Raw genomic sequence first — 27,900 nt, 5'->3', positions numbered from 1 at the left:
GAAGCGAGCAATAAAAAATGTTACAGGACGACAGAGAGAGCAAGCTAACGGACACTCACTGGCACCCACACAGAGACACTCTCACACACACTCAGACCATGGGTGAGCCATAACAAATGCTGAGCCATACGTCACTCATACGCCAGGTAGCCCGGCAGGATACGAAGCAAGTCCTGCGTTGCTGTACACCGAAAAATAGGATATCAATTTAAACCTCATATTTATAGACAATAACTCGTATTAAATGTTCGATATACGCAAAATGGAGAGTATTAATTCAGCTAAAGGGTTCTCGAAATCAAAAGATTAAAGTAAACACTTTTAAATTCAAATAGTTTCAGAGAAAATATTGGCTTACATACATATTGAGTTCCCATTTCTCTTATCTCTTGCTTAGATTAAAAAATGCAATATGTGGACATTACAAATGTTTCAAATCAACTACTTTTTTATTAAAAAAGAAACCAATAAATATCTTGAAACTCTAAAACTATTTTCTCTGCACCTTTGAGGAGTGTCATGCGTACTCAGAATAAATGTCCTTCGCCGAACTGGTGTTAGCAAAGTGCTGGCTAGCTGGGGAAAATTCAATAAAAACAAATTGATTGCTTCGGAGGATTTGCGTGCATGGTGAAAGGCAAAGGTAAACACCATCCGCATTGGGTTCTTTTGGGCTTACCCCACCCCTGTGTTAAGTGGCACCTGACAGATTGTCAGCAGGACGGGGCGACAAACAAACGCTGCCAGCTGACTTCCTGGATGGCTAGAACGGGGGCTACAGATACACCTCAAGCACGTCGCCCGATCAATATTTGGCCAGCGGCGAGGATTTATGCCAGCCCATTTGACTGCCTGCCTGCCTATCCTGCTGCTCCCGACTTGACAACTTGATTTGGATGCAAAGAAGTCAATGCCCAGAGGCTTCCCCTATTCCTACACATACGACGTAGAGTCCTGTCATAAATTCCAGAAGTAGAAAACATCGTTTGTTGCTCATTTGCTGTGCGCTCACGCATAATTCCATCGGACTTTCCGGGTGTGTTTCACGGCGATTTATGTGAAGGACAACAGAAGTTAGCTTTCGCATTTCGGCAAGGGGCATAAAACACATTAAAGTCCCTTTATGACCGCCATAAAAGTCAAGCCAATTCGGCTGCTTGACCCTCGGAAGGAACACAGAAATATTGTGCTAAAAAAGGTGAACATTAAAAAATCATGAAATCTCTATGAGCCAGGCAAAGAACAACGAAATGTGGAAAGTGATGATATTTCTTACGGGCTTACAGGGAAAGCCTAAGAACATTTTAAGCAGCTCGCGAAAATCACCCCAAGATAGATGGGAAACCCCTCCGGGTAATATCCGATTGGATTATTTTTTTTCATTTGTTTTCGGCATCAGCAAGCAATCCGTCATGCACTGGAAATAAATTTGTAAATGTTTTTACAAATTGTGAACAAAAAATTTAAATAAATATTTTAAGTTACCAACTTTAAAAGTAATGCAGAATTGAATTATTTATATAGAAATATCTTCCAGTGTATTAAGCATGCTTGTTTCTTCGAAATGAGTTTCCCCCTATTTCAACCCAATCCAAAGCCCCTATCACAGCAGGATTCGTTCCAAATCCCTGCCACACGCGCTCTTTCAAAACCTTAGACAGATATCAGAAAACAATACAAATCCATGGCGTACAAATATAAACATTATTTAAATGTTTCCCAAAAATATGCTCGGGCAAAAAAAAGAAATCCGGAAAAAATGAGGAAAACAGAATACAAATGTAAGGGCGGCAACAGTAAAAAGTGGGACAACAGCGGGGCAAAGGCGAAAACAAAAATCAAATAAATGGCAATTTAATACACTCAACATGCCATTTCGAAGCAATGGTTGCTGCTGTTTTTGTGGAAATTGTTATTGAGGCAACATAAATTTGCCGCAGTTATTTGAATATGGCTGCAGAACAAAGGAATCCCACACACATGGGGTGTGGCGGATTTGCCAAAAAGGGTTTTACCCCAAACTCAGCCAAATTAAATAAAACTCAAACTGGAATTGTTTGCCGCCTGCTGAATGTGCGAATGCGTAGTCCAATTTATTTTGTAAGCCGCCGAGAATGAAATAAAAAATCTGGTGAACAGCCGCGATGGCCAATGCGATAACATCCCCTAGATTCGGCTGCAGGACTCGCCTGCAAAGGACACGCAGGACAAGGACACCGTCCGCCAGCAGATTTGGTTCGGCACACTTTCGGGCGCGTGTAATTTGCTTTATTTAATTTTGGCCAGTCGTAAATCTGAGCAATCAGCGCCAGAGGACAAACAGGGCCAGCACAATCAATTAGCATCAATTAAGGTGCTCAATGAGGCGGAGGACGTGCATCCCAGATGCGGGCAGGGGATACAGCCACATCCACGTGGCCACCCGCACCCGACCCGATTGCAGTTTCAAGTTCTTGTTGCATTGTCCGTCATGCAAATGATAACTAATTAAATGCGGATGGGAAAACTGCCGCCTGATGACGACGATGCCGTCTGCTCTGTCGCCTGCAAAGTTGTTCGAGCGTTGTGTCAACTTCTTGCACAGATAATGAGTTAATGAGTTTGTCAAAGTTGTTGCAGCACAACGTGGCCAAGAAGAGGGTGTGCAGCTGACGGCAAATCGCTCGGAGGAGCCCCAATGTTTGCCATGTGAACTTGGCAAAGGATAAGTTGGGTGCGTTGCTTGCGGGGGCACATTTCGCAGTTCCTGCAGCCATTTCCCACTAATTAACGGTAGGCTTTTAGATCTCTTTGACATTGGTAGAAGGATATCTAAGGAATATTCAAAAAACATATATCCTTATGGTTATAAAATCACTTTCAAATGTGTCTAAAAGTAGACAACAAAATATTTTGAACTCATAAGGAGACTTTTTCTTATTCACTGCATACTTTTAGGTACATGAGATCAAAAAGTGGTTTTTAAACCCTTAGATATTTCATTTTTCTTTAAGCTGTGATTCAGGGGTTGTAAATATCACTTATGTTAAAAATATCTACAAAATAGCCATACTATTATACCAATAATCAAATAACGAGCACTACGAAAAAAGTTATCACCATTGCTCAGTTTATTTCTTTTGAAACTTTGCTCTTCATGATTAAATATCATAAGTTAGGAAATAAAATACGAAAAAAAAGAAAATTAATAAAATATGATTTATATCTAAGCGATGTCGTAATTTCTATGAAACTTCAGTAACTTTGATACCATTTGGTTTTGAACGAACTCAAAGGTTTACTCTCCGCATGGCACAGGATGATTAATCTAACAACAATACCGCAAGCACATATTTGGACTATAATATAAAGAAATATGAAGTCGTAAAAATACAAAGGAAAAACATAGCTATGGCCAGTCGAGCAGCAACGAAAGGAATTTATTGAGCCTTGAAGCCTACGAAATTGGGCCAGGGCCCCAATGTATATATAAAAACGAATGTAGAAATGTATTTTCAAGGCACAACTTCAATTGCGCCAATAATTTTTGAAATTTATGGCTCAACTTCTTGATTTCGCATTGAAATTTTACGCACTACTTGCTGCAGCCGGAAACTTTGACAATAAGCAGCAAAGCCAAAAGCGTCGAATCCAAAGCCGGGACACACATAAAACAAAGCAAACGACCAGGCAAACAGTGGGTCACACATTTTATGAGCCAACTCTGAACCGAGGGCACTTAAACCGCAACAAAGTTGTATGTGTTTTGACTGAAATCCCGCTCAACAGCCAACTAATCCGACCCACACCACACCACCCATTTCATAAAACCGGGTGCTTTTGCTTTTATGTGAATACTTTTCACAAATTTATTTACGCAACTCGTTGCCTTTTTAGGGATATTTAATGGCACAAAACTAATAAATGCCCAGGCTGTGTTTTAATTAAGACATTTCCTTTGACGCGGCCGAAATCTGCAATTGAAATGTGTCTGAATTGGCCTTATGAATACGTACTTCGCCGCCCATCAATAAGTCACAGTAATAAATACGATTTCCATTGATTTAATTACGTGATTGGTCAGTCGTTTTTGCCCTATGTGTGCCCATTAATTTTAGTGTGTATCACGACGGACAAACAGAGAGAAGTATTTTTCAATAAAACAACTGCCAATGTTTGCCATGCCTTATATATAATTTTAATTAAAATGCTCTGCCTTGCCGCAAAAATATTTCATTAGAGAAGTTTTCATCATAATGGCCAAAAGCGGAAAATCATGGAGGTGAAAGAGGAAAAGTGCATTCTGGAAATGCGAAAAGCTCTTGGATTTCCAAGTAAGGCTGGATCATTTCGGTTTTGGGCTGGACCATGCAATTTTTAAAAATTATATAGTTTTTACAATAAGTATATTCAAATTAGGACATAAAAACATTTCCAAAGAATATCTAAACAGATATCTACGATTACTGAAATTTTAGTTTTGGCTGAAAAGTTCTTTTTGTTATGGGTAATTTCGGATTCAAGATTTTATAATAATTGTTTTTAATTTAAAGGATAACATTTTCGTAGACTGGGCCTCTTTTTCGCTGAGATTTGACACTGGGTTATTTGAGGGCAGCCAAACATTTACATTTCATGTGCTCATATTATGGCCGCCTAATGAAGCCGCAAGCATTTCAACTTTCCAGCCGCATAAAGTCACACGCCCACCACTTTCCACCGCCCCTTGGCCCCGTCAGATGGCAGTTTATTAGCCAATTTAAGACAAAAGCTGCGACAGGCCACTCCAAACCATCTCATCCTCGGTGCTCCATCCTTTTGCCTGTGGTGCGTTTTATGTGCTGCGATGAATTCTGGCGGCGTTTTTGCCGGGCTGCCATTCATTTAATGACTGAAACGCACACACACACAGACAAAACGGGGTGCCTTGGGGTGCCACGCCCCCTGGAAAAGTGCAACTGTTTAAGTTCCGAAGCTGCCCCACCTTCAGTCGAAACTGTGACAAGTGTTTGACTTTGTCTTTAGTTTTCCGCCCGCTTTCCACAGACTTTTCCCCCGGCTTAGTAAATGGCACTTTCTCGCTCTGGCATAACGTTAATTATACGACTCGTTGACCGTGCTATTAGAGCTAAGTTTCTGGCTTGAAAATGTATAAAACTTTGTCATACTTGCCTCTCCTCCCCGGGGGCTTTTCCTTGACTTTTCCTCGCTTTTCTCAAGCAGTGTTGGCGCTTGAAGTGCAGTTTCTAGAGCTTATGAGAAAGATCTAATATAAATTAATTTTAAAACAAAATGGACCTGCTTGCTATCCAATATATTCGTGTTTTAATGGTTTTCTAAAACGCATCTCGGATTTTCTGATGGCCAAGAGAAGTCTCCCTTTTATGGTATCACTCCTAATTTGATCATTTTCATAAGTGCTGGCCGTAAAATATTTAATTTATCCTGTCCTAGTTCTTAGCCATTTCCGAAGTGCACTAGTAACAAAAGCATTTTGTTTCTACTTTCAGGTATGTGCAAATTGTTAAATTGAATGTGCAGCAAAAAGGTAAAAGGTAAAATATTAATTGAAGTACTCTGTAGTCGGCCACAAAGCCACATTTGCCACAGTCAGGCCAAATATTTGACATAGGCAGCTGCTGGAGTGGATGCAGCACACAGCCGCAAGGATTCCGTCCTAAAGGTCCTGATGCCGATGCCAAAATGCAAATCAGTCAAACGCATTTCATGCATGCCTGGCACTTTGCCCCGCCGTCAGGAGCAGTGGAAGCTGCCTAAGTGGAAATTACAAGGCGGAGTCGAGCAGATAATTCTGAATGCCAAGCCGCAGCCAGACAAAAGCGCTTCCGCAGTGCGGTTTTCCAGGGAGCGTTTTCCCAGCTTCCGCTGCTTATTATTAGATGCCAACGCATCTCCGTTCTCCCTCGAGGCTCTTAAAGATGCAGCTCATTCTCAAACTTGAGAGTCGTCTAAGTAGCTAAGCAAGTTTTAGTTTCAGCTTTAACCGAGCTCTGCAAATAATAATTGTTAAAGAAATTCACATAAATAGTAAAGTGTTGTCATACCTATTATTTCGTATATTATGGTTGTTCTGAATGTCACAATGCCCTAAAATTATTTTTATTTATCAGCTGAACAATAGATTAGATGTTGATTCATAAAAACCAAATTAATATTCTCCAAAAATAAATGAATCCTTTAATTTATTATTTTACTTTGTAAATTATTAAGTTACTTTGAGCTTAATGCTTAAAAGTATTTTAAAAAAGTATACGTTTATTTTATAAAAAAAATATATTCTTTGGAGTGTAAATTAGAAAGTTCCTTCAACCTTTTAAGTACACAAACCAATTCAAAAATTAAACCTAAGTTTTATTTTTAAAGGATAAATTCCTAATATACTTTTTTAATTTGATCGAAACTACGTAGTCTTAAAATCTTTTGAAAGTCGTATTTTAATACATTTTCTTTTTCCTGTTATTTATGTATACCTACCGTACTATCCAGCACCAACAGCTTTTCGCACTTTGCCCGTATTCCTCAGACACTGCCTTTCTATCATTTATTATTGAATAATGGAATAAACGAAGAAACTTGTTTAGTTGGCAAAAGCCCGTGTGTGCGAGGCAGCTAAATTTATAATGCATTGCGGCTGGTCCTTCTGTTGTTGCGGTTAATGAGACTGCCAGCCAGTGGTCTACCTGCCAATATCCCACTCCACTGGCCTTTCGCACGTGGCAACCACCTGGGATGTGGTATAGATTATTTGGGTTCATTTTCATTAGATTGCATAATCATTTCCAGACACCAGCATGCCGCCTTTGTAATATTTCACTTTTGCTAGCAAGTATATTTAATTATTTATGGCGCTGAGCTACACACAAACGCACTTAGGACCGAAAGGAAACCTGCAATTTTGGCCAAATAATTGAATATTTAAGTTGCAGCCAGCCAGGAGAATATATATAACCTAACAATCAGATAATGTTTATTGGTATCTAGCAGATACATTCGCTCTGTAATAACAAGATAAATCAGCCCCTGCGTCTTGTTTTCATTACGCATGTTATTTTAATGAAGTGAATGTGGTGTGTTTATTTTGAGAGCCTACTAAGCCTTTGTCGAACGACATTAATATAGATTGCCCATCTAAAATGCTTTTCGCGCCAGAAAATATTCACCGAGCTTGTCCCAATTTGCCATCAATGTGTCAAGTTAAATTTGAAAGCTTCTTAAAAACTTGAACTCATAAAACTCAGGCCCACAAAGTATGATACAAAAGTTAAACACACATGCCCAGGACAAAAACCTTTTACACACACATGCATATCGGAAAACCAAAAATAAAAAAATGCATATGGGGAGGGGGGGAAAACATTCAAACCGTTGTGGAAATCAGGCCAAGCTCGTGCTCCGTACTGCTGCTTTTATTTTCTGGGGAGAGGAAAGTTGGATACGGACACGGATTGGGGTTTCTGGTGCGCCGCAGCCACTGTGCGGGAATATCTATGCCACTCCCCATATTTTTGTTTGCTTTCCAGGTCTTTGGGGGAGCATAAATAATAAGCAGCTGCAATTGCCATCAGAAAAGCTGAATTTCGGTGTTGCTGCGTTAAATATTTATTCTCTTAGTGGCTGGTTCAGCGCGTGCCACATTTAATAGCATCACTCACGGTGCTGACATGCTCGGCGATGTCTGTTAGTTGATTAAAAGGTTGAGTGCAATGGACATTTTTGTACAGGCAAAATTAATAGGGCGTACTATCACACATAATTAAACGCTGAATTCTAAAATGATTTCACTTTAAAGTACCCAATAGATACGAGCGCAGCTAGAACATATACTAATATTTTCAAAGCAAGCTAATAATCTTACTATTTCAAGGATAAGAAAATATATAATAAATCTAAAGTTTTTAAATATTCATTTATAACTATTTAAACATTATCTTTTAATAAAATCTAGTATATACTCAAAACAAGTTTTTGGCATTTGCAATGGCATTTGGTCTTTTATTGGTACGAGTAATTTCCATGGAGCAGCCTATCCACGTGTGGGAGCTGACCGCTGCTCCACACTGTTTGTGTGGCGGCAGAGACCGAGTAGACTGTATTCCAACGTATTTGATCAAAGAATTCAAAATTTGTGAGGTATACTTTTGTCAGAAAATGTTTTACAGTACGAAGGATACCTAATATTGCCTGGAAAGAAGTAGGTTCTACACTATTTTGTTCTCAGAAATCATCCAAGTATTTCACTGCTCCCAAATTTTATCTCCGTGCATCCTCAGGGTCCAGGAGATGGTACGACATGCCCTGGCTGTGTTCTTGGCATTGTGCGTGCTCCACATGCAAATGCCATTAGGGTTTCTTGCCGGAGGCGTGTCTGCGCTTTAATTATGCTGCAAACTTGCCACACTCGATACTGCTGGTGTGGACTAAAAACCATTGGAGAGTAGCATTTATAAGCGTATGCTCTGCCCACAATTAGCAAAAGTTGCTGCAGGTGTTTTATGCACAAGTTGCCCTGGGCGCAGAGAGCTCCCCTTCGCACTGCTCCTTCGATTCTACCCCAATATTCCTCCTGGCTGCGGTTATATCTGTATTTTCATCGCAGCCCCTCCTCCATGGCACATAATGAAACTTGATTTAGCTGACAGCAAAAAGTCACGTACAATGGTGCGTATTAGTAATCTTGTGTTAACTTTGTTAGCAAGCACTTGAGCATGTCGCAACGGAAAAAGTTCCCTCCCCACATCGGTATATCTATATATCCATACATAGTTGGATAAAAGAATGGCTGGAAATAGTGAAAACACATAAGTGTGTGCGTGCCGGTTTGTGCATCCTAACTGGGTTAGTGCAGAGTTTCATAAACTTGACCAACTTGATTGACAAAAGGTTGCTTGTCGGCCAGTTCCGCTTCCTCGGCTTTAAAATGGAAAATAAAATTGAATTTTTGCCAAAGGGATGTATCTTAAACTTTAAATAGAATTAAAAACAAGTAAAAGGCGACATCGATTTTCGCAAAACCTTACATTGGAAACATTTCCTATTTTCTAACAACTGGACAAAAATAATTGTATTTAATTTACTATGTGGGAAATAGTTAATACCTACCGTTAAATTATAATATAAAATAATCTTTTTTTAGAAATTCAAAGAAAGTCTTATTATAAAGCACCCTGTTTTCTATCAAATATTTGTGACCTTTTGTAATTAATTTATTTGGATGCCAAGTTACTTATCAGCAATGCCCACAAAATAATTGATTACGCTTTTACTTGACTTAATTTTATTAATTTATTTAGGAAGGACCTGAGTGCTGGCCCTTTTATTGACCAAATTACCGATGGAGCCTAGATCGTAAAAGTTTCGTTTGCTGCATTTGCGGGGAAACAAGGACATGTGTAGATACATATACTGTTAAAATAATAGGTTTGGTAGCTCGAATAATTTTAAAATGTATTTCATTGTACTTTAATGATTCCCAAGAAGGAAATTTAGTTCAAGTTGAAGCTACATTTGACACATTTTATTATAATTTATGAGAAGTCAGTTGCTTTGCTGCTATTATTGTGACTACTGGTGTACACACATATACTTTGCTCACCTCTGAGTAGAAAAGGCAATTGCATGTGGGCCAGCATTTTGTCGGCAGTTGTTGTCTGTCGTAATTGCTACACGCATTCAACGACCATTTCACAGCCTGCCCACTTGCTTTTGGGCTAATAGAATTAGACCATAAACCACTTTATTGTCTGCAGTTATACGAGTACATACGTCACACACCACAAAGCATTTTTATGACAGCCCGCCGATTTGCTCGCCCTGGAAATTGGCTCAAAACTTTGAGCCTGAATGTAACCTAATTAAATTCAACGGCTGCCTTTTGCATACGGATGTGTGTGTATGTGTGTGAGTGGGCGGGGAGGGGGCGTGGCTAGGCTGGTCAAGCCATAAAAAATGAAACTCATTTCAGGCAGGAAAATTGCGCGCTCAGTTGACGCACTGCAGGTGCGGCACATTACACGAGGGGATTTTCCCGGTCGTTCTCGTTGGAAGTCGCTCTTTATGATTGTTAGGCTGTTTACGCTTGGCTGGACAAAAAAAAAATGGGGGAGAGTATCTTAGGGTAGAATCTGGAATATGGAAATATATAATGGAAGTCTATCCAAATTGTAATACATAAAATACTAAGAGTTTGTCAAAAATCTATTCCACTAACATTGGCCTTTTAAATTAAAAACCATTTTTATATATTTAAGAATATTTTAAGGATAAGAAATGAGGATAGTGATAAGGATAGGAACAGGTCATAATATTTGTAAGTTACTTAAATATTATAAAGTTGGTTTGATCTTACATCTACAGTACATATTTCTCATTGTAAAGTTTCTGTAACTCCATTTGAAAAAACTTGAATAAAAAATATTTATTTTTATTCCTGAAATATTTTTTTTACAATTTCAACACCATTGTACCATTAATTTAAGGTTTAAAAAACTGGCTGTAAAATGTGTTATGTGTTTTGTAATTTATTTCCATTCCTACCTTCCTTTGGAATAGCATTAAAAAGCTTTTACGAACATAACGACAATTTTTTTCCGCACAAAATGTGACCTTAATAAAAATTAAAATACAAAAATGTTGTCCATCCACCGGATATTAGATTGTAATGAAAGCAGCGACAAATGGTGCCGACATAGCACAGAACAAACCAGAATTCCCACGTAAAGCCTTAACAGATTTTACTTCGTTATGCAACTCCCAGCCAGAAAACAGGGAGCAGCAAATTAGACAAAAAAGAAAGTGAGCAGAACACAGGAAAAATTGGCAATATCAAAAGCAGCCAAAACGGTAATGGCAACAAAAAACAACTTGGGAAAACTGAAAAAGCAAAGGAAGCGGAGGCAAACAAAAAATTCCATGTTCCCAGCTAACTAAGTCCTTGGCCCCAGGGAATTAAATGGCAGAAGCAGGCATGGCCGGAAAGCCCGAAGAAAAGCAGAAACTGGATAGTAATTATCGGGAAAACTGCAAGCAAAATAGCCAGCTAGCTTTAAGATAAATAGCAAGTGAAAACAGTCCAAATGAATCCAATTTTACCTAAAATCTCTGCATACTGAAAAAGATAACAAAAAAAGACTACCATAGGAAAAAGGTTTTTAATAACGTACACTCAAAGTTATAAAAGAATCAAAAATAACATTTTTGGAGTGAACAATCATTAGTAGGACCTCGACTATTCTATTGGCACAACATTTTAGAATTTTTGCTATCTTAATTGCCAGTAAAATAATACTGGCAACGTAACCAATTTATCTTGAATCCTTTTAACCATCAATTTTAAAAATGACTCCTTCAATTTCGTTTTTAAAACGAGTGTGTTTGTGGTAGTTTTTTCCCATGTTTCAGGTTTCAGCCACACTCATGCCCGACTCGAATCTGGAGCGTGAAAAATCAGCGACACTTGTGCTCCCTTTGGCTTGTTAGCCATCAGCATCTGTTGCCGTGGAATGTTGGTAGCGCCCCAGAAAACCGCCCCCAGGCTCAGTCAACGGTTTTCCAGCCACATTTCCTGCTTTTTTGCTGCAATCCGGGTGGTGGCCGGGAAGCTGCGCTAACAAGATTCGACATTTGAACGAGAGTAATCCATCAGCTAACGTTGAGTACAAAAATGGATTAAGAAGAAGTGTGTGTGTGTATAGTATACTCGTACTATGTAGCCGAGAAGGTTTCAGTTTCATATTGAGCCACTGCTTTTTCCTTCTATTTTTAAATCGCTTTTAATGTGCGGCATTTGCTCCATTTTTTCACCGCTCCTCCAGTCGCTAGGATGTGCTTCATTTTTCACAATGGAATGAAAGTTCAATTATTTGATTTGACAGGCCCTGCCAGGAACTGGCATCAAAGACGACGGCTGCGAGCATCAGATTTACTCGCACACAAACAATCACAAGCCCACCGAACCGACTTCCACAACATATTTTATATCGAACGCGACTTTGACTGCACAATTGAAGTGTAATTTATTAACTTTGCCTCGGGCGAAATGAGTTTTTTGCGTTTGTCGAGCTTGAAAAACAGTAAATCGATAAACAACTTCTTGTCAATACTTCAGTCCAATGTGTATATACGAGGGGAAAATATTCAGTTTTTTTGAAACGTGTTCAAGGACCTTAAAATATGGTAAAGGAATATTATATAGAAATAATAGGATATGTTTTTCTTCATGTGTAAAAGCAATCCAAATTACTGGAAATTTTCCGGCTTTCCTTTTAGGGTAAAAACTTTGATTAACCCCGGATATTAAGGTGAAATACTCAAATCCCGATATCTTTTTCATTGGTACCCCCATGAGCATGTGAGCTGTGTATTTGATGACTTTGGTTTACGTTTGCGATAAAGACGAGCCCATAAACAACACACTCAGCTGGTTGATAGTCCGTAAGCCCCGATGCCACAACACATCCACCTTTTCCATGGCTCGGCTACAAATTTTAATGAGCGAGCAGGGCCCATCTGCGGGTTCATTTTTGGGTTCAGCCCGCAGCCAAATAAAATACTTCCCATCTGCGGTTTTGTAACCCGAAACAAAAACTGTTGGATTTTATTTGTTTTGTGGGCGATAAGTGGTTGACAATGTAGATTTTGCTTTGCAACGAGTAAGCCTGCAGCTCTAAAATAAATTTTGGGTTAGCTGGCTGATTGGGTAGAAGGACTTTTAGTGGGACGTTTCAAAAAGATTTTAACTTGAATTCCCCACGTGTTTTTGGCTTAAAATATACATGTCTCTTTCCAATGGATCACAATATTCCCACTGATAAGAAGCCAGGTTTAATTTAAGATGCATATGAATATGAAATGGAATATAAATCGCAGAACAAATTAATTAAGATATGTTCAGGTACTTACAATAACTGAGTCAAAGACCGCTCCTAGCTATCATTTCACAATATCAACAATTTATCTGTCTGGCCCAGTCAAAATCCATTCGATTCTCATCAATTTTCAGCGAGTCAAAGGCCCCTGCCAAATCACACAGCCAATCGAAATTCCAAGTGTGAGAACCAATTTGCGACTATTAAACGGGTCCCAGAAACACAAGGAGCCGTATAAGCCAAAAGGATCGGATCGAAAAGGAAAGAATGAAAGCCGTGCGGAGCAGTCTGCTGTGCAATGCATTTTGTGAGGGTGGTGGCTTCGGATACAGACCAGATTTGAATGGCAGCAAAGCCAAAACGAGCAGTCAAGTGGGTGTACTATAGTGTGTGGGTAAATACACTAAGAAAATTAAAGGATTTGACGTAATCTAAATTTGTTTTGGGAAATTCAATTTGTCATTCTTATTTAAAGTTGGGAAAACATCAATGGTGTTTACCATCGATAGTTTTGCCAATCGAAAATATCGATGCTTTGGAAAATTGTTAATCCTCAGAAAAATATAGACGAATGAGAAAACCTAAGGAAAACAAAATCATAAAAATAACTGAATTTCAATTTAAAAAACCAACAATAACCTGTACAAATAAATTATTTTGCTAAGCGATACTATCGATAATTGGCCCAAACCATTGATGTTTTTAAAATTGTGTACCATAGATAAAATCGATTATTGAGTTACCAACCTTATTCTTTGGCGATAGTGATAAAAAACTATCTTACCATCATCATTTCGATTCCCAATACTTTTCTTGCTGTGACTCTGTGTCTAGAAGCCAATCTGGGGAACGGCGACAGGCAGAGCTAGCTGAGCTACGAGTACAAATTGCAGTACTTGTATCAAGATACATTCGAAGAACGGGCGAGCAACTGAAGCAGAAAGTTTGAATGGCTGAGGGGAAATGCGGAGAAAGGCAGTCTGGAAATATTTGCATAGGTGACTACCCCCTACGTTCCGCAGTCCCCATTTTCTCTGTTTGCTCGCATATTGATATGCTTTTGGCCTTTTGTCGACCCTAAATGCCGGTTTGAGCGCTTAAAGGCAATCAAAATCCCTGCTTGCAGATGCGTTGCCTAAATAGTTAAACGCGAAATCCGCGCACGAAATTGAGCCAAGATTTAGCTTGTGGGTGAGTGACTAGCTTCACTTTGACATTTGTTTGACTTTGCTAGTTGCCATAACCCGAAAGTAGCAGCTCCTTCAAACTTGTGTGCATTTAATAGGAGTTTTCGGGGGAAACAACCAGTGGTAAGACCTAAGTCATGTTTAAGTTCGGCGAACAAAGGGTAAATCTAGAAAGTGGAATGTTTGAAGATGTTGGAGTCTATGAACAAAATATATATTAAATACTTTAAATAGATATTAGCACTTAAAATATTTATAAAATGTGTTAAACATTATATTATGTGCTGCGGAATGTAAACAAAAACTTTTTAATTTTATTTGTAAGATTTATATCTTCTAATAGCAATATGTTTGTAGTTATAATATTATTTCAAAATGGTCAAATTTTGTGATTTCCCTTTTCACGGGCTTGAAATTGATCCTATATTAAGACCTATAAGATGTTAAATATTGAGTAAATATTTTTTAAAGAGAAACCCGAGCTGAAGTGAGCATTACACAATACAAGTCCAACACTAATGGGTATTGTTAGCTTCGTTTTTGAATGCGCTGATGCGAAACACATCAACACGCTCACATTAACAAGCACACACCCTGACATTTAGCCAGGAGGTCACAGATTGCGTATACGCCACGTCTTACGCTCGCTTGCCACCTGCCTGCTTGTTAGGCGAAAACTGTTTGCCGCCTGTGGAAACTAATTAAAATATGCACAACTTGCCAAAATACTTAAAAGCAGCACATGTGGGGCCGAGACGCAGAATGAGGCACTCTGTGGCATGCGGAAAATGTTGGTAAACGCCGCTTTTGCAGTTTTTTGTAATTTTCCACTCAACAGATTTCTCGGCTCCCCTTGTTACCTTCACTTCTGTATGCCGTTTACAAAAACGTTGAGGAAACAGGTCGAAAATGCTTGGAGCTGGCTGCCTCAACAACAAATAGTTTATTTATGCGCTTATTCTTCGTTATATATGCACGTTTCTTTTGTGCTGTGTTGAGAATTAATTTAAACTTCTTTCTTGGTTTCTGCTTAGTTGCAGCCAGGAGTGCAAAATGATATGTATGGGGCTGCAGCGATGGGTATCCACAAATTTATGCACACAGTATCAGTGAACGAGGGTGCTTCACCCATGAAGATTTTAATGGCCCCGAAATCCGTGATGAAAAGCTCGTTCTGCAACATATATTCGGAGAAAGGGAATTCTTAAAATGGCTTGGGTTTCATTTTGAGCGTTTAAAAATTCCTATTATTCAGTCCCCAAGCTCCTGCCGGAACAAACAGCCCGCTCACCTCTCCAGTTTGTTCTAGGGCTAAAGTCGTCTGCTGTTTTTGCCAAAGTTTTAACTAATTTCCTTGTTTTCGTGCCAGGGACACGAGACAAGCCAAAAACTTGCAGAACAAATTCACGGTAAACTTTCTTTTCTACGCCGCATAGGAGAACAATTAAAAAGATTTGTTTTCAAGCTGAATTCTGTTTTCAGAACAGAAATTGCATACATTTGTTCTGCAAGAGATCCCCCTGGCTTAAAGCCACCTGCTACACGATAATTTAATTGAATGTGCCAGCCGGGAAGGGCGAGTAATTAAAGTCAACGTTCCGGGATGGGCGGGGCCTTCAAATTAAGCCGAAACAATTTCGGATGCCTTTGTTTATGCCATCGTTCGGGCCAAAAGCTGGAGCGACCAAGAACGCGGCAGCAGGCCACTTGACGCCTAATGACCAATTTAATGGGAAGGCGGAAAGCTCGATGGCGCTTTGTGTCCAGATCCACAGAACATTTGCAAATGAAATGCCCCGGACAATGGGAGGGGCATTCGGGGAGCGGAAGGAGGCGGCAGAGCAATTCGACCGCCTGGCGATTACCTGTTCGGGGTTGTTAATTAAGTTTAGGCAGCCTAAATGTTATGGCAAAGTTTTCTATTACCGAGTTGAACCGAGCCGGCAGACGGGCACACGTCCCTTAATGAGGCACGTAGGCGTATGAGTAACGCAGTCAAACAGGTGAATTTACGGGACGCACGACGTGACACACTGAGTCCGGCACTCAGACAATGGGGCGTATGCGTACTATACGCATAATCACCTTGTCTTAATTATTGCCCAGATCTGGGGCGTAAATTCTTCTGCCGGCTATTAACCATCCTGGGGCACGCTGTACAGCTGAAATATGCATGAAACCCAATCGGGGAATTGAAAAAAGTCCCACCGAAATATTCCATCTAACAAATTTTGCAGCCAAAAGTTACCGAACCAACTCGGCTTAGCCTGTAATACCATCCGTAACCCAGAAGCCACCCCGCCTATCTATGAAATTCGAGACTTTTTCCTGCTGGTGCTCACAACTTTCACTGCTTGAAAGTTTTCGCACATGAGCTTCAAATTGCGCGTATCCCCCCAGGGGAAAATGGCAAAATGGAGGGGGTTGGGGGTGGGGATGAGGAAGTAGGGCCCAAACTGAAATCGAAAATTGTTTGCCAAGCGAAGCGCTTAGCTAAATGTCTTCCGTGCCAGTTCTCCATTGGGAGGATGTCGATTGTTGTACAAGCCAGCGGAGGAGGAGAAGGGAAAGGAGCGGGAGTTACAGGATAAGGAGGAGCTAGAGCCCAGGATAAGGGGACCAGTTTCGAGTAGAGCAGGTGCAGCCCTGGCCCACCCATTAAAACGAACGACAAGTGCAAACATCGAGTCCCACACTTTGAAAAAAATCAAATCAGATCCATACTTTGAGTTAAAATTTGAATTTTATATTAGTATCCAAGATATTTTACATATCATCCTTCTTTATAGACTTATTCGTAAATCTTCTTCCAGAACATACAAGTGAAAATCTATGCATGTCTATTCTTTGAAGACATGAACATTATTCCAGAATTGTTATACTATTAGGGGCTTAAAAATGTACATCATCTGAAAGAAGCAACATTAAACACTCAAATGCTTTCTATTAATCCAGACATTATACTAGTTAAGTAATACAAACGGATTGGGATAAGGGATTGTACATGGTTTATGAACATTAAACAAATAAATCCTTAAAAAAAATAAAAAATGTAAATTTAATTCTGCATTCAATTTTTTTGCAACCACAGTTACAACTAAAAATTTAAATTAAAAGTTGTAATAGTATTTATTTAAAATTTTTACAACTTGAGCCCAATTTTTCTCTCTGCATCCGGACCACTTGGAAAATCCCAGAGCCCGTGCCACATTGCTGTATTTACATGCAGACAATATGAAGCAGTCGTATATGTTTATAACATCCGCAAATTGTTGAAGATAACAATTATTGTGCATTGAAAGCAAAGCTGGGGGAGTGGTGCGTGAGGAGGGAAGGGGAGGGTAGGGCGGGCAGCGGCGGAGCAGTAGCAGCCGGAAATGACAGTTTACGGAAACACACAAAGCCAACAAGGACGCCAGGACCAAGGACCAGGACGGACACAAAAGCCAAGCCCAAATAGCCTGGAGATGTGCCATTAGGTCGCCCACCACCCACCACCCTTCATCCACCACCCACTCAGCCCCACAATTCCGCCCACTTTGTGGTTAGGCAGATTTTTTGCTCGTGTGCTGTAAATTTTGCAACTTGTCTGGGGATAACTATTTCACCTTTACAGCTGCTGCTGCTTTGGCTGTCTCCCCAGGTGTTGCTCATTAGTGTAACAGGCTTTCCTATGCGGTTAAGTTGAGATTGCTCAGATTGAAATATTACTGGCCAAGACTCCGGCTTACAGCATGAGGTCGAAACTCAATTAGGACTTGGAGAATTGTTTCTTTGCTCGCATTTTCCCAGCTGTGCAATGAATATGGAAGTTAAAAAGAGACGACTAGGAAACTATCACAGAAATGGGTAATCAGATATTCAAATTAACACAGACCCTTGAAAATAGTGAGTAATACTTTTAAAGTACCTACTATCTATTAACAATCTTTTTGGTTGACAAAAAGATAACCTTTTCATTATTCTGTAAAGTGAATAAGTTTGTTTTTGTCAGTCAGACCAAATCTTGACCATTAAATGTGTTTATTTTCCAGCCGCCTTTTCGACTTGGCCTAATTGATGGCCATTGTCTGGGCTGAAATGAAGCCCTTATCCTTGACTATTTTTCCCATCAATGCTTTGTTAAAAGGTCAATTACGGCCCGGCCGTCTGGTTATGTAACTCTATCCAGGGTTGACCTTGCATTATTTGAACGGGATTGGTTGCCCTTGCATATTTATAAGGCGAAGCATATTAACTAAGTGGGCAAAAACAAAGCCGAGAGCGAAACAAAATGGCTGGCATTTTGGCATTGGCGTGGAATGCTCCTATGACCGCACACACACAAAGGCCCAAAGGACTAAGGACCAAGGACCAAGGACCCGCACCCGTTCCCGTTGTCATATCGCGCCAGCAACGCCCTCATTGAGTAAACATTGAGTCAACACTTCCGCTAAGATAACATCAACATGGCGCCAACATTATGGAAGGGCCGAAAGCGATGGCCAAATAGATATTCCATTGCAGATAACATGAGCCAAAAGACAAAAGCGAGGACAACGCAAACGAGGGGAGGGATCTGGGGAAAACCAGAGCGCTTAGCTCTTGGCCAGCGATTTTTACCCAATAAATTATTTTATCTGCCATTTCGGCCAAACAAAAACAAATACGCAGAATGAAGGCCGAGCCACGTGGCATAAAATGGAATTAGGAACGCATTGACAGACGCAAAAAAGACACACAGAACGGCGGCGGCTGTTTATGAAAACGTCATTAAAATACCCCGAAGAGCATCTAGTTCCCTGCCACAACTAGTAAAAGTAATCCCGAACAAAGCCAAGGGCGCTGATGTGGGTGGGTGGAAATTAATTAAGACTAACGCGCTCAGCCGGGATGAATATTTAGGGCCTGTGTCCTTTGGCGTGTGCGGTGCAAATTGATTTTCATTCGGAATGGTCGCCTTAAGTGTGATGGACTGGCAGGATGATAAAGGGCCAAATGAATTATTCGAAAATGTGGGTCAGAGATTCCGATTGCACTATGAGAGCTTAAACTATATATTTTTGATTACATAAAAATGAAATGGATGCAGTTTTATATTAGTAAAAGGCAGAAGTTATTAAAAATACATGGTAAAGTAATCAAATTTATTTTATTTACCTTATTATAAGCGTGTAAAATAAAATATTTTACAGGTTACACCCACGTCTATCCTTTGCAATGGTAATTCCCCTACTAGCTCTACTCCACTCCTGACTTTGCGAATTTGGCCTGTCCTGCCCTCCAGCCTCATTATTTAGTCTGGCTCGGCTTACGGGGCGTATGCGCAATGTCTTCCTTGCCAGTGGATGTCGCCTACGTCATTGTCGTCAATTATTTTCGCATGTGTGTTGCTACGTAATGGCGTAATGTTGCTTTAATATCATTATTTCGTCATTTGCTGTTGGTGACCCCCTAAGGCAAAATTATTTCATGCGACGCCGAATAACGAATTCAATTTGCGAATTTCTGGCAAGGCCAAAAAACACAGGAATGATTGGAGCGAGAGAAGGGACGAAGTCCCTTGGTATCGTATTATTTGCCAATATTAAACGATAATTTATTTCTAACTGCGTCGAAAATTTGCTTTCGAAATTTGTTAGCCGCGAGCGCTGAATTTATGCCATGTATGGGTGGAGAATTGTAAAATCAGAGGGAAATTAATTTTCCATGCATTTGCCGGCCCATTTGTGCGAACAATTTATTGCTTTAGCTAATGTTTGGCCCAAGGATAAATTGGTGTGTATCTCATTCAAAGGATTCCAAGCGTCGAAACACTCTGAATAATTTAAACAATTTGTGATTGACTTTTCCCCTTACATTAAATTCAGAACTGAATGTCCCTCGAATTTCAATAAAACTTTTCATAGCTTCGATTAATGGATGTTGCCTATTTTAACAAATGAAATATTCATACCAGTCAAGTACCTTTAAGTTAAAATTGTATATGAAAAATTTACGAGGACACCATTTGCATACGCATAAGTACAATTTTCCATTTGCAGTTAATGCAAACTTTCGTTCTGCATATTTAATTTTTATAACCACTTATGCTAATATTAAATACACTTTTAAGCTGCTTTAAGCCCCAAGCCAGGAACTATTTTCCCCCATTATGTTTTTATTTTAAAAATGCAGATGGATTATAATTCCCGCCAAGTATTTTTTATCCCCAGCAAGCGGGTTGCTTTTTATTTTCTTCCCGTTGACTTGCGCTCCGCCTGATGAAAGTCAGTTTAATTTCTGCCTTCGTTGTTGTGCAAAGCCATTGTTTCAGCCATTTTTGCTGGCAGCGGGCGGGGCCCAGTCAAAGAGGCGAAAAGTTGTGTAGTCGTATACATAAATAAAGCACGGGGGCGAGCAAAAAATTATAAGCCTTTGTTTGTCGGATAGTCAGCATAATGAAACCCTAAAACGCCGCAAAAAGGAGGCAGCCCATTAGGGCAATGAAGAGACGCAGATAAAAAGTCGGAGTGTTCTTCCGAATATTATTATCAGGAGACGAACTCTGACATGCAAAATGCATTTGGCTAAACTAAAACGTAGTTAAAAAGTCGCATTATTTCCCATCACTTGGAAAGTTCTCCATCCCACTTAATACTTGGCTTTTTTCCGCTTCCCTTTGGTTTTAACTCTTTTGCAGATTGCATTTTTCGCTCATATTTTCTTGGAGCGAATTCTCACATTTTTGCATAAATTTGCATGAGAAATTACAGTTTGAGTTGGTCCGAGTATCTGTCTCCTCTTCGGACTCTTTTTGCTCCTATCAGACGAAGTTTTATGCAAAAACAATAGTTTTCCCAGGAGTCATGTGTTGAAAACTGTTAGTTTACTCTTTGTGGTCCCGGTTATTTAGTAAAAAATTAAAAAAAAAGGACGATGCAGAGATAGATTTCTATAGGGGCTGTTTTTAAAGCCATTTCCATCTCCCACTATCGCCTCTCCGTTTTTCCTGCCCTTACATGGGTATTTTCATACCCACTTAAGCAGGGGAAGGCAAGACAGTCATTTCAATAAACTCAAATAACAATGCCATGGCAAGTAAGTCAGAAACATTTTCATTTCCATTTCCAGTCAGACAACTGCTAAACAATTTTCCTTCCTACTCCTGCCATTTCCCCGCTGTCCTGGCATTCCTTTGCCGCTGCTTTGACTTTGCCTTTGGACTTGGATTTCTTTTTATATTTGTGAAGATTCCTCGTTTCGTTTGCCTTCCACAACTCGGTTAAGCACCAAAACTGATTAAATTTCCGGAAATACATGTCTGCGAGTGTACCAATCGATATGTGTACTATAAAGAAGCAATTCTTTCCTCATACGGCCACATAAATGAGAGTATTGAATATAAAGCATACGCATCGTTGGTGTCTTTCAAAGATTTGAACTCACGATTAGTTTGTCCCACAAAAAGAAATAATAACAGCTTTTCTTCTCATGTTCTTTAAGTAGTTCACATACAAATTAATTATCGTATCGTATCGTATCATTTGACAATAAGTTACTGCCTAAAATCTTTAAATATTTTAACTAATTCTGTGTAAATGGATCTATAGATATAGATATTTTTATAGATACATCTATGTTGACCATCAAATGAGTTATACATTTTCTTTGTGTATCCTTTTTTATGAGGCTCAGAAAAGACAGGTTATGGCTGAAAAAATCGGAACAAACAAATATCCATTACACCTAAGGATTGACCCAACTTTGAACTTTACTGCTCATTCTACGACCTGCCTTCTTCGGCCGCCTTTCTAATTGCTTGGCCCACAATTCTTAATTTAGTTGTGCTACTTAAGCAGTTTAATGCCTCGGCGGCAACGACTTCTCCTCGTCCAAAATGCCTTTCAACCACCCTCGCCGCCATCCCAGAAGTCAAATTAATGACCCTTGGACCTGGTAGAATAACTGAGGCTGAGGCTGCGGATGCGGATGCGAGTGCGGATGCGGATGCTCCGTCTAGCTGGCGCTGAATTTATGGCGCAAAGAGCAGAGAAAAAGTTGCGGCAAGGCGGAAATTGCGGCCAGTTGCAAAGTCAAGAGACTACTTTCAGCTTTTACTGAAGATATAATTCCCCGACCGTCCATGATAAAACGTTCACCATGGCATTTCCCTGGGCCGCTTATCGCGTTTTGATTTTTAATTAAAGCAAAAGTATTTCACAAACTGGAATTTCGTTTCGTTTATTTGCAATTAAATTAGGCAAACAACATGAAAACACTCTCGAATCCAATTATCTCTTCGAAGGCCGAGATACAAATTACAAATGTGAATAAAGTCATTTCGAAGACTGGTGCACATATACAAGTTGTATACAAATTTGAACTTTTGACAACTTTTTGTTTTCAGTCCAAAAGTTCGCAAGAATTTTTGGGGGAGAAACGGCAAAGTTGGAGATGTTTTTCCTGTCATGTAATAAGGCGGCATTATTGTGTACATAGAATCTTTGAGTGCGTTTTGAGCAGGATCTTGGGCTTTCAAGTGTTCTTAAAAAAGCCGGAAAGTAAGTAGAGGCCTGTAAAGTTAAAGCCGGACGTCGGCTGTTGGCTGAGGAATAAATGGATATTTGTCACACTGTTTAACTTGAGTATGCTACCGCAGCGTGGCTCTTAACTCATTCACAATCACAATAGCAAAATAAAACAAAGCGTCTGTGCAACAGTGCGTATGATTTACAGTGTTTACTAGGGAGTGGGCGGAAGTGAAGTTAAGTAAAGTAAAGTCACTACTGCTGCGGACAACTCGATGACGTTGTTTGTTGAGCAAACTAAGGAACTCGCACTCTGGAATCCCTTCTGGTCTGCCCTCTGTTTGCTTATGTGACTCGGCGTCTTTGCCTGGGGGAAATTATTTGCGGGAAATGTAGTCGAAATTCGCATAATAAATGAAAGCACCAACCAGCCAACAAACGCCATGCCTTGATGGAATGTGGGAATAACTCAATTTCCAGGAATACAATTAATTCAACTAGTGAGCCGAGGATTATGGGCGAGGCGGCAGCCGAGTCTAATTACTTTGCTAATGATCTGCATAATAATTTACTTACACTTGAGGGCATCATATAATTAAAATTTTCCACCAGCTCCGAGTCACTGATTTAATTAATACCCTGCAGAAGGGTCGCTCTTTCCGTGGTGATAGTCTTAGGTTCTATTTTTGTGCGATTACTTCATTAATATGCAATTTATAAATACTTAATAACATTTAAGAAGCGTAGGTTTTTAAAGGACAGTCGGCCCTACTGACTTTTTATTTCTATCTGTTTTTGTTACTTCAATAAATATTCATATCTTTATTCAAAGTTAAACGAAAGAGTCTTCCAATATTTGCTTCTTAACTGTTGGTACATGTTAAATATATTTCCAAATGTCCCAATGAACTGAAAAACTTTTCTAGTTATTAATATCTTTGGATTCCACCATCTTAGACAAACTGTTTGCCATCTGAATACGCAAATGGCGCGTGCCGGGTTAATTATTAAGAATAGTTTAAGTGCCACATGCGATGAAGTGGAAGGTCTAATAAAGTGTGCCCTCTCTCTGATCCGATTGCAGCCTCATCCGCCATGGAAGGACCTCCTCTAGAGCCCCAGAAGCCGTCGGCCAGCGCCTCCTCATCCTCCTCCTCGGAATCCTGCTCATCGCTGAGTACGTGAACGTCTCCGCGGAGAATGTCCGCTTGCATGACAATTGTAGCGTGACGGCATTCAGAAAACGCAGCAGCAGACGACGCGGCTGAGCGAGCAGTACGTGAAGTGGTTCCCAACGAGGAGCGCCAGTAGGACCAAAAGGACGCGGAGCAAGGACATCCCACATCCTACATCCAACGCACATGCACGACAGAAGGGCTTAGCACCTGCACTCGAGCCGCAGACAGCAGAGAAGCCAACGCACGGAATAAGTAAGTGCTAGCTGGGTAAAAATACCTTCCTTCCACCAAAAAAAAGAAAGAGTCTTTCAGGGGGGAGCGCAGCTGGGATCATCGGTAAGGCTGTTCTTCGGCTTACAAGACCGTCGAGCACCTTACCTGGGCAAAAGTGCAGGATTACTCCTCTTACAACAACCAATATTGGAGTCCAGTTCAATTTTTCGTTGGAATTGGTCAAAAATGTAGTTAACCCCTCAAACTCTCGTAACATGCTTGTTTTTATTTAATATAACCTTTTAATTTACTTTTGTTTAACATTAAAATAAAGAAATATTTACAAATGAGTATACCTAGTTTGTGATAAATGTCAGGTTTTTGTATTTATTCCAAATAGGTAATTCAAAACTTTGAATTTAAAACGCACTTATTTGTTTTTACTCTTCCAAAAAATTCTTTTAAAATGTCTCGAAGTGAGCTCAAATTATCTTTATGTTTCTAACTGAATGTTTTCTTATTTTTATAAAATGAAGATAACTCTCTTTTTTAGAGAAAGCTCTTTAGAATAGAATAATTAATTTTTTAGCCCATAAAATGTGTAGGTACACTCAGGGAAAAACACCGTGCTAAAAACAAGTACAAACAGCCTTGATTTAAGAAAAATTGCATTCTTAACATTTAAGAACGTTCGTGCTCAAAAAATTCTCATATTGAGCACTTTTTGGATTTTTAATGTCTGCCAACTCTAATAATTCCCAACTGTTTATTCTGAAAGTACTCGGTATATAAGGCGCATAAATTAGACAGTTTTAATGCCCGTGAGCGGCAAGTCGTAAGTAAACTTAAAATATTAATATTATTTATATATATCTCCATTATTTCGTTTCAGTTTTCAATACTTATTTCTCTTACTAGCTTAAAATAAAAACTCATTTTAATTTCAAAATATTTATATACTGATTTAAGAATTATTCGTCCTTAAATCATGCCTGCAACTTTTTACTTTATTATTAAATCGTTCTTGTTTTTAGTCCAAATATGACTTGATTTAAGAATAATTCATACTAGATTCAAGACCGAAAGGTTCTTAAATCTAGTATACTGGGTCTTGAAAATTCGTGCTCGAAAGTAGTATTTTGTTCTCGCGTTCTGTATTTTCCATGCTTGGCGAAGTTTTGACACCGAAAATACTAGGTTCAAGCACGAAATACTTGATTTTTTTTCTGAGTGTACTCAGAATATCCAAGTTAAATATTTTAGTTATAACGAAGAATAAGTTTGAAATGTCTCTTTAATTTTGGATTTGGATCATATATAAACCACTAGATTTTCTTTTACAACATTTTTAAGGTACCCGAAACAGATCCTTTAATAAGCCTTTCGTCAAAATCTGCTTATCGGGTTGCCCACATCCTTCGTTTGGCTCCTTCGAATTGTTGATCCAATGACCCAATGTCACCAGTCAGGCAATGAAAAGGCTTCGGCTTTGTTCCCTGCACCTTAACCCTCCATCGCCCCACATCCCAGTCATTCCACGTAGGCATTCTCCTCTTGTTGTCAGGAGTCTCGGCTCTGCCTGCCTGCCTGCTAGACTGACATGTCTGGCATATGCAAAATGCCAACTGTCCTGCCCAACCAACCCATTCCATCCCCAGAAACCCCTTTTCTGTTTTCTTTATTGTTGTTGTCGGCTACAACAAGGGCAAGGACACTACACCAAGTGCAAACAAGGTGATGCTTCAGCTGGCAAACATACCGAAAAACAAGATGAGGAAAGAGGTAGAGTGGACGGATGGATTTTTTACCCATTTTATGCCCCTTTCTTTTTGGGGAAATGCCTCTAGACAGACTACAAAAACGACAGTGAGGACCGAATGAAATGCTTCAAGGCACACACTCGGCGGAATTGCCTTGAAGAGAGCAGAAGAGCCCAAATGAAGAATGCAGAAAGGGCTTTATAGAATTTAGACTTAAGTTTAATCAGATAAAGTTCTAGCGATTTGGGGTGAAGTGTAAAGAGAAGCGTGAGAAATGGGGTTTCATATTTCATTTTAAGGCAAAAGTTTACTCTTATTTCACCATAGTTTCAACATTTGTATGATTTTTACCAATGGTCACGTTACATCACTTTTTACACATTATTAATATTAAATAAAAACACATTAATTACATTTAATTGAACTCGTTTTTCCTTCCAGTTCACGTAAACTGCCATATTTTTTTGCACCAAAAAGCAGCCAAAAAACGTACCGCTGTTGTAAAGTACAATTAAGAGAGGACATAAAAAGTGTGAATCCTTGCCGACACAGGCAAAGCGAAATCGGGCCACGCCACAAACAGCTATCTTGTGGTCAATTACACAAGGGCAAAGGGCGGAAAAAGTATAAAACAGCAGTCGGACATCAAGTTATCGGAAAAACAAGGACAACATTGCGACGTGGCCATTTTGACCAATAATAATAATGGTTATGTTGCTGCACTCGAAGCGACAACTCCCGCCATCAGCAGCAACGAGAACGCGGCGGAAAGTGCCGCCCCCGACGAGGAGGAGGGCGTGGTCCTCCCTGCTGATCCTGGTGCTCCTGGACGTATACACACCCGGATGTTCCGCGGCTGGCATTAGCTACAGCAGCAACAGCGGCAACCTGAGCACCTCGCAGAAGGGCCCCTCGTCGACGAACTCCGGTGGCCTGGTGCTGATCGGTTCCAGCAGCGCCACCTCCAGTTCCGTGCCCTCCTTATCCCTCACCTCGTCCTCGTCGGCGGGCTCGTCCTCCTCCTCCGCCAGCAGCGCATCCTCCTCCCCATCCTCCACCAGCAACAGCGGATCCAGCGGCAACCGCAGCGGAAGACCCACCAGCAGCAGCAGCAGCAACTCCAACCCGAACTCCAACCCCAGCCATGATCAATTACCCGCTCAGCTATCGTCGCGGATTATCCACACACGCAATGGCGCCATATCGGGCGTAATTGTCCAATTAGACGGCAGGCACTTGGATCCGGTCGAGGCGTACCGGGGAATCCCCTACGCCTCGCCGCCGGTCGGCAATTTACGGTTCATGCCGCCCGTCTCGGCGGCCATGTGGTCAGGTGTCAAAAAGGCGGACAGGTGAGTCGGCTCTGCATGTTTTTCAGGGCGGGGTATTAGGCGCCATAAAACCGGGATTAACCTTAATTGCTTCCTTTCGCTTCAAAAACTAATTTTGTAATATGTATTACCAAGGTTGGTTATAGGAATTAAATTTTAAAAAATTAATTTTATTATTCACGGTGCTTTAAGAGGAACATTTTTTTATAAGGTACAGGACTTAAGGTAGCGTGCTTAAAGAATTTGCAACTAGCTCACATTGTTTCTTTTATTGGGTTTAGTATGTCAGAATAATATGACTCACGAGGTATTATTAGGACAATTTATTTAAAATATAATTCAGGTTTTCAGATTGTGTTTTATAAATTTCAGTGATTTCAATGTATTTAATATGTACCCAAGATTCCCTTTTTCTTAAACCAAATGATATCCGTTCATTATCCAGAATTTCATGCAGCTTAGGTAATATATTGGTGTTTAAGGAACTTAGAATATACATAAATATTTTACAAAGATTAACGCATCTAAAAAACTTAATAGCTTGCAGGCTTCTTTATTTTTTCCCTGGAATACAAAGTTCTTATTGAAGATTAAAATATTTCTGAAGTGTTGGAATACTAAATCAAAACTCTTTAATTTTTTGGGAATCCGGTGAATTTGTCCATCTAATCCTGATCCGTTTCTTGTCCAAAATTTCAGGCAGTTTGGATAATACATTGTTATTAAAAGAACTTAGAACATATAAATACATTAACGCAACTTAAAATAGCTTGCAGGGTTGTTAGCTTTTACCCCAGAAAATAAAGTTCTTATAGAACATTAAAATATTTCTGAAGTTTTGGAATACTAAATCAAAACTCTTTAATTTTTGGGAATCCA

At 39.8% G+C, this 27,900-nt stretch overlaps 2 protein-coding genes across 2 annotated transcripts in view; both read left to right on the top strand.

The window, feature by feature from the left end:
* Rtnl2 overlaps positions 1-27,900 on the top strand; it is a 184,042-nt gene that overhangs the window by 54,552 nt on the left and 101,590 nt on the right. The gene's annotated exons all lie outside the window — the stretch shown is intronic.
* Positions 1-27,900, top strand: part of Nlg3 (Neuroligin 3) — a 79,693-nt gene that overhangs the window by 13,599 nt on the left and 38,194 nt on the right. Inside the window, exons 2-3 of the mRNA XM_036819185.3 lie at positions 23,624-23,969; positions 26,132-27,042. Coding sequence (XP_036675080.3) covers positions 26,396-27,042 — 647 coding nt within the window. The 5' untranslated portion in view covers positions 23,624-23,969; positions 26,132-26,395. The remainder of the gene's footprint in view (positions 1-23,623; positions 23,970-26,131; positions 27,043-27,900) is intronic.

The sequence above is a fragment of the Drosophila suzukii genome, chromosome 3 (assembly GCF_043229965.1).
Source record: "Drosophila suzukii chromosome 3, CBGP_Dsuzu_IsoJpt1.0, whole genome shotgun sequence".
NCBI classification, from domain to species: domain Eukaryota; kingdom Metazoa; phylum Arthropoda; class Insecta; order Diptera; family Drosophilidae; genus Drosophila; species Drosophila suzukii.
Note: the sequence above shows the minus strand (reverse complement) of the source record. Positions and strands in the feature narration are given on the sequence as shown.